Source organism: Lathyrus oleraceus, chromosome 5 (genome assembly GCF_024323335.1).
Source record: "Lathyrus oleraceus cultivar Zhongwan6 chromosome 5, CAAS_Psat_ZW6_1.0, whole genome shotgun sequence".
NCBI classification, from domain to species: Eukaryota; Viridiplantae; Streptophyta; class Magnoliopsida; order Fabales; family Fabaceae; genus Lathyrus; species Lathyrus oleraceus.
Genome location: NC_066583.1, coordinates 188,720,207 through 188,728,501, shown reverse-complemented (window position 1 = coordinate 188,728,501; position 8,295 = coordinate 188,720,207). Strand labels below are relative to the sequence as shown.

At 35.4% G+C, this 8,295-nt stretch overlaps 1 protein-coding gene across 1 annotated transcript; it reads right to left on the bottom strand.

Annotated features, from left to right (window-relative positions):
• Positions 1–7,422: 7,422 nt before the first annotated feature.
• LOC127079620 (protein MAIN-LIKE 1-like) lies at positions 7,423–8,061 on the bottom strand. The gene is made up of 2 exons (XM_051020000.1): positions 7,915–8,061; positions 7,423–7,833 (listed from the first exon to the last, which is right to left on the bottom strand). Exons 1-2 carry the CDS (start codon positions 8,059–8,061, stop codon positions 7,423–7,425), a joined length of 558 nt encoding a protein of 185 aa, XP_050875957.1.
• Between the last annotated feature and the right edge of the window lie 234 nt (positions 8,062–8,295).

Sequence of the window (8,295 nt, the reverse complement as noted above, 5' to 3'; positions counted from 1 at the left end):
GGGTTAACAAAAGAAGTCTAACAAGCATAGAAGAGCATACATCGCATGGGATAGCGATGATGAATCCTCCAAGACTGGTAGCTCAAGTGAAAGTGATGAAATTGAAATTTTTTGCTTCATGACCAAGCACAAGAAGAAGAATGTAAGTCATTCCAAATATGGAACTATTGATAAAATGTCTTATTATGAGTTACAAATTATTTTTGAAAATATACATGGTGAAGGAATATAAGCTTTTAAAAGGTTGACTTCAAATAAAAGAATATTTTCATACTTAGAAACCAAAGTTTTAGAAATGGAAAAACAAATGGAAGCTCTTAAGTAAACCATGTTAGAGGCTACAAAAGTTAAAATTGAGGATGATAAGTCTTCTTGGTTTGATTGTGAAACTTTTCACATTTGGCAAAAAGAGGTTATTACTCTAAAAGCCAAATTGACCAAGGCTTTAGAACCAAAAGTTACCTTCGCTATTGATTCAACTAAATTTAAAAGATATTTGAATGTACCGTATAAAAAGTACAAAGTTTTTGTAAGGGAATCAAATAGAGAAAGTCACTCTTATCATAACTTGACTTCTCACTATTTTTGTAATAAAGGCCATACTATTGCCAAATGAAAATTTAGTAGATATTTGGTTCTTAAAGGTGTATTTTAATGGTTTCCCAAGTGCAACAATGGTTCCACTCACTCTCAAGGACCCAATGAAAATTGGGTACATAGCACTCTTGTTTGATCTTGTAGGTTGAAAATATTGGCTCCATGGAAAGAATGTGGTTTCTCGACAGTGGGTGCTCAAGGCATATGACGGGTAACATTTCCTTTGACTTTACGCCAAAGAAGAAGGGCTATGTGACCTGTATAGACAATAATAAGGGTGTTATAATTGGTAAAGGTAGTGTATAAATTACTTATTGTTGAAGAGTTCGTGCAAGTCACGTTTGATCAATCTTATCTGAGAAATGCCGAGAAAGGTGTTTCTTTTCATGATGCAGGTGTATCTTCATAAGACATACTCAAAGACACTGAAGTAGGAATTGATCATCCAGAGGCCGTGAAACCTGAGGAGGAGGAGGGGGAGGAGGAGGAAGAGGAATATGAAAACCCTATAAAAGAGATGGAAGAGAGTCCAAATGAAGTGGATAACCTTCCTTTGCTTGGAAGACTGCCAAAGACCATCCATTAGATAACATTCTTGGAGACATCACCAAAGGTGTAACTACAACCTCTAAGATAAGTAATTTATGTTATCACTTTGCATTTGTGTCTTAGATTGAACCTAAAAACGAGAAAGATGCCTTACTTTATGAGCATTGGCTTATGGCCATACACGATGAGTTGAATCAATTTCAAATAAATGATGTGTGGGACATTGTCCCACCTCCATGAGATTATTAAGTTATAAGCATTAAGTGGGGTTTTTAGGAATAAATTTGGCTAAAATGGAGTGATAACAAGGAACAAGGCCCGACTAGTGGTCAACGATATAGCCAATAAAAGGGTATAGATTATGAGGAAACTTATGATCCAGTTGCCCACCTTGAAGCTATACACCTATTACTAGCTTTTGCATGCTCTAAAGATTTCAAACTATTTCAAATTTATGTTGATGATATTATATTTGGTTCTACTAACATGCATTTGGTCAAAGAGTTCTCAAAGTTAATGCATGGAGAATTTGAAATGAGTATAATGGGAGAATTGACTTACTCTCTCAGACTTCAAATCAAGCAGCTCAAAGAAGTGAACATGCATTTGTTCGTAAGTTTTTATTTCATGTGTTGTTTATATGTCTCTTATATTCTATTGCATATTTATGTTCCATAAAATGTGTGATAAATTTGATAAATGATACATTTCATGCATGTTCACTTCCAAAAATTTCATTGTTGAACCATGTATTTTTCAACCTATATGTTTATAGTGACTTCATGTTATTATGTCATTATTATATGTGTTTCATGCTACTATTTCTTCACATTTTAATTATTTTTTATGCTATTGGTGTTTGAGTATGTTATTTATCAACTCTTGCATGAATATGTTTATTTAAGTTTATACAATCTTCACTTTAACGTCATTCTAATGATATGTGAGTGCATGTTACTGTTGATCAATTTATCATTGCAACGCCTCTGAGTTTTATATATGTTTTTGTAAGTTTTACATGATGCTTCTCACGTTTTATGGCTTTGTCTCTTTTTGATGTTGTCAAAGGGGGATAAGTTCATGCATACAAAGTCTAAGGTGCTTATATTTAGGGGAAGCTATGATCAAGACATCAAATACTTCGTACGTTTTGTCATCATCAAAAGGGGAGAGTATGTGAGTGCACTATCCTTTCTAGAAATGTTTTGAATGATGTCAAAACTATGACACTTAGTATTTGTGTATATTGGACCTTATCCTTTTTGCCTATATGTTCATTTTCATCTTAAGACACTTAAAGTCAGGTTAGATAGACTTTTACAAGTCAAAATTATGGTTTTATATGAAAAACAAGGTTATAGGTCGACACATACTAAAGACTTCTTCAAAATTAAGGTTGCTTCCTTCTATGTGTTGATACACAAGGCTCTTAGGTTGACCCATAACACGTGTAGGTTGACACATGATCACTTGAGGTTGACACCTCCTGAGCTCTTGGCAAAGCCAAGGTCTCTGTCTGCTATAGGTCGACACACAAGGTCCTTAGGTCGACACATAGAAGCTAAAATACTTCTATGGGTTGACACACAAGGTCCTTGGGTCAAAATACTCATGAAATAGGTCGGATCATACTGTTTCAAAACTCCAAACTTGTAATTTTTCTAAAAATATGTTTTTCTGTTATTTCTTTCTTACACACATACGCACACACGCACGAATGCAAAGGTTAATTTGAATCTCTTATATATAACATTTGCAAAGGTTAATTTGAATCTCTCTCTCTCTCTCTCTCAGCTCGTGTTGAAATATTTCAAACCGTTTTGTAAGATAACTGCTATTTATAAAATTGAAATTGGTTTTCACATCAACAACCTAAAGAGAAAATCATCTTGGTGTTCATTGCACACCAAGTGTTTGGTAAATTCTCTTAGTCAATTTTTGTTTCTTATTTCATTGGAAATTGATTATCAAGGTGTAGAAATATTCAAACAATATTTTGTAAAACATATTGATTTGTTTTTTCATCATTGTTTTACGTTTATTTCCTTTCATTACGGTTTAATACACATATCTGATTCATCCAATAACAGTTTAGGATAGACGAGTTTCTATCTGTAATCATTTTAGCTTCCCATAGAAAATATTTTTAAAAAGAAAATTTTAATCAAAATTTTATTTGCGATCTATTCACCCCATCCCCCTTCTTGATCGCTTCCACCATCTAACATGTGGTATCACGACCACCAGTTTATCTTGTGCTTTGAAATCACTTATTAGATTATGGCTCCCAAACCTAAAAGGGTGTATAATAGAGCGCTTATTTCAATGGCAAAACTATGGTTATTTGAAGGATTGTATGCGTTTCCATATCAATTCTACCAATAGAAATGTATGGAATGCCATCCAAAATGGTCCTTTAAAATTACTATGACCAATGCGGATCGTGTTGTCGTACCTAAACAGGAAGCATAATGGAATGTGGGTGATGAGAAAAAATGGTTATGTGATTGGAAAACAAGGAATATTCTAACATCCGCTTTATGAGTTGTTGAATATTATCGTGTTTCTCATTGTACAACCGCTAAAGCTATGTGGCACTCATTGTAAGTTTCCCATGAGAGAACAAATGAAGTTAAGCAAGCTAGAATCAATACTTTGAACCAAGATAGATTTTTACAAGTAAAAATTATGGTTTTATATGAAAAACAAGGTTATAGGTTGACACATACTGAAGGCTTCTTAAAAATCAAGGTTGTTGCCTTTTATTAGTCGACATACAAGGCTCTTAGGTTGACACATAACATGTGTAGATTGACACATGATCACTTGAGGTTGACGCTGTAACACCCTTCTAAAATACCCCAATATTTAATTAAAACATCAAAACATAAATCAGAGTAAATATGCAATTAAGGGTGTCATACTTGACACTTCACACCATGTTCCAAATTAACTGGTCATACTCATTTGTTTATCAAAATAAAACATTGCACAATACGCAGCGGATAGAAATCAAATCAATCATGCAAAACATGTAACACATTACATGTAAAATTATTCAACAAGGTAAAACATCCCGTCCCGATGTTACATCTATCAGAGCATGACCCACTAAGGAACTACACTAGACTCCAAGCATTAGCTTCTACTCAATCACTGCTCGTTACCTGAAACATAGTTGTAAGGGTGAGTTCCTCAATCGATATAATAAGCATTATAAAATATCATGTAATGCTAAGTAAATGAACACATCTCATCACCCTAATCATATCACACATTCAGTAACGGCAACATCAACTCATACTCAAAATCATGCTCAACATAAACATCAAAACACACGTATAATATTGGAACACATCCATTCATATTATACACAATACATACATTATGCAATGAGACTCCATGCATGCGGTACCGACTATTCGTGAACATATAGTTCAACCTCACCGATCAAATCCAGATACGGCTACCAAGCTCACTAGTCCCACTCATTTGAGACCTAGTGACTCACATCACTAATTCCTCACCATGGGAATTAGCTACCACCCCAAGGGCTATGCTATGCACGCTAAATCACCTAGCATGCAAACATCAACAACAATCCACAATAACTCATCACTAATTCCTCACCATGGGAATTAGCTACCACCATAAAGGCCACAATATGCAAGCTAAATCACTTAGTCATGCAAACACCAACAATCATCCACAATGGACATATGCTCACACTCTAAGCCGTAAACAGTCCATTCACAATTGCATACATAATAGATACATCCACAGCATTATGCATACAATCATACATCATCCACATATTTATCACATAATCATATCATGCCACATAATCAATCACAGTATTAGCACGCTCTACTAATACCCCTACCGCTCAAAACAACGGGAAATGATCCATATTATATCATACGCCAATATAGGCCAAACATCAAACATGCACATCACATTTAAATATAAATTTTTCACTTTTCACACAGTGTTAACCGGTTAACGCCCTGGGTTAACCGGTTAACGCAACACTGAACACGCTTCCTGGCAATTCACAACAGTGTTAACCGGTTAACACCCTGGGTTAACCGGTTAACGCAAGACAGACAGCAATATTTCACAATTCATAACAGTGTTAACCGGTTAACACTCTGGGTTAACCGGTTAACGCAAGACAGAAAGCTGTTCCTGCGCTAACACGAAGCAGAATGCAGAATTCTCCGCATTTTCCGCCGTTGGAGGACTTCCGGACCTCCGATTCCAATTCCGTAAAAAGCTACACTTTCGGAAAATCAAGACTCATCCAATTACAGATTCAATTACAGCTTTAACATAACTTATTCATCTCAATTTTTCAGCATTTCAACATCCCAATTAGGGTCAAATCAATGGCTTATCACTACCCATTACATGTTAACCCATAATACCCATTAAACGACGATAAACCCCTCTTACCTGAGTTAATCCGGCAATCCGTTAGCTTCAAGCTCTTCCTTCTTCAACCTTCTTCTCCTGCTCTTCCTCTTTGCCCTTTTCCTCTTTTCAACCGCCTCTCTGCTTTTCACGTGAAACCCTTTATTTACCAAATGGACTTTTTTTCTTATTTCCAACTTATATATATTCCAATAATTATTATTCCAATAATAATAATAATAATCCAATAATTCCCATTATTTAATTAAATTAATAAATATAATATTAACTTAAATTAAATAATTATCTTATTTTTATCGGGGTGTTACAGACGCCTCCTGAGATCTTGGCAAAGCCAAGGTCTCTGTCTGTTATAGGTTGACACACAAGGTCCTTAGGTCGACACATAGAAACTAAAATACTCGTATGGGTCGACACACTCATTAAATAGGTCGACTCATACTGTTTTAAAACTCCAAACTTGTAATTTTTATGTTATTTCTTTCTTACACACAGACAGACACGGATGCAAGCAGACACACTTGCACACACTCACACATGCACGCAGGCACGCCCTCACGTACCCACACATAGACACACACACACACACACACACATATATATATATATATATATATATATATATATATATATATATATATATATATATATGTGTGTGTGTGTGTGTGTGTGTGTGTGTGTGTGTGTGTGTGTTCATTCGTGCATCCTTTTTAAAATATTGAAACCAAGAATATACAAAGAAATTTCTCATCATATCCAACATTTTTCTATGCATACACACAACAATTATATATAATCATTTTTGTTGGGTTCCATCTAGATACAAGTTTGATAATGTCCAATTTAGGATTTGTGTAATCAAGTTGGGTTGAGATTTCTTTGGGGGTTTCATTGATAAAACCCGTTAGGGTTTTCCCTCCAAGATCAAGGGTGATTTGTGGAGGTTTTGGCACAAGTTTTTGCAATTTGGATTCAGTCGAGTGAAAGCATTGAAGAAAGGAGTTTTTGTCAAAAGAGTAGCAGAACCAGAGGATCAAATTGAAATACTTGGGACAAGATTTTGCAATTTGTATTCAGTCGAGTGAAAGCCTTGAAGAAAGGAGTTTTTTTTTCAAAGGAGTAGCATAACCGAAGGATCAATTGGAAATCTTGGGACACTTGATCTTGCTTAAGATCAAGGGGAGGGAAGAAGATAGAATCAACATAAAACTTAGGGTTTAGGAGTTTGGATTTCTATTTGTCTCTTGTATACAATATTTGCAAAGGTTAATTGAATACATCAAATCCATTCAGAATTAGGGACAAACGTACCCATAGTGACGATAATTAGGGAACTTCCTAAATAAACCCTTGTCTTCTCTCTCTCTCTCTCTCTCTCTCTCTCTCTCTCTCTCCCTCCTTCTTTACAATTTGTGAATTCATTTAGTGTGCAATTTCATATACTGATAAATCTATTTGTGTTAAAATATTTCAAACTATTTTTTAAGATAATTACAATCTATAAAATTTCAATTGGTTTTCACATTAACAACACAAAGGAAAAATGAGTTTTGTGTTCATTGCACACCAAGTGTTTGATAAATTGTCTTAGTAAATTTTTGTTTCTTATTTCATTAGAAATGGATTATCAAGATGGACAATTGTTCAAAAATTATTTTGTAAAACAAATTGATTTGTTTTCTCATCATTATTATACGTTTATTTCATTTGTTACAGTTTAATATGCATACATGATTCTTCTAATAACGGTTCGGGATAGATGAGTGTCGATCTGGAATCACTTTCGCCTGTCATAGAAAATAATTTTAAAAATAATTTTTTAATCAAAATTTTATATGCGATCTATTCAACCCCCTCCCCCTCTCTATATTGTTGCCCTCGTCTAACATTATTCATCTGCGTTATCGCATCCGCTGGGTCAACTCCCATATAGTTTACCATCAGTTCGAGTGCCTCGTCTTTTTTAATCCTCCCGTGATCTATAAGGTTCCCCCTTATCATAATATGTATCAAACACGATACATCGTCGAGTGTGATATACATCTCACCAAGTGGGAGATGAAATAACGAGGTTTCAGTGTGCCATCTCTCCACAAATTCATTAAGCATCCAGTGGTTGGACGTTATATAATCGGTCATGCACAGGTCCTTCATCCCAGATAGGGACAAAGCTGTATAAAACCACTCCTCATTCGGTTGAGGCAAGCTAGTAATCTTCTGCCCATGGTTAATAATCTTCAGCGAATCACAGTCCTGCAAAACAATAAATCAATGTCAGAAACATGTAAATTAAAATAAACATAAATCAAAAAGAATGAATCCAACTAATGCTACCTCTTCGTCCCAGATATTTCTAGCAGTATGGTTTGGGTATAAAAGAAGTAGTGAAAACTCTCTAGGGTATTCTCCAAATGACTCTGGTTTAGCAGCCTCGACAGCCTCACCATCTGGAGGTGGGTCTGGCTTAGTAGCATCATGCATCGAAGGTGCACTGATGCCTCTGGCGACTTGGGTACCTCTGGAGCCTGAATAGGTGAAACCTAGCACGTGCGGGAGGATGGAAGGAATGATGTGTCGGTAGGTGAAACATGTCTCATACGAGAAGAAGAAGAAGAAGATGGAGAAGCATGAGCCTAATAAGTAGATGTCTCTACATGTCTAGAATGAACAAGAGCCTCTGAAACATGACTCTTACCTCAACGCACTGATGCATGT

What these genes read in the sequence shown, in the direction of transcription:
- LOC127079620 (XM_051020000.1), bottom strand. Translation starts at nt 8,061, where the DNA reads ATGCATGATGCTACTAAGCCAGACCCACCTCCAGATGGTGAGGCTGTC. An exon ending in GAAATATCTGGGACGAAGAG is followed by an intron (nt 7,834 to 7,914) that starts GTAGCATTAGTT and finishes ATTGTTTTGCAG; the next exon opens with GACTGTGATTCGCTGAAGAT.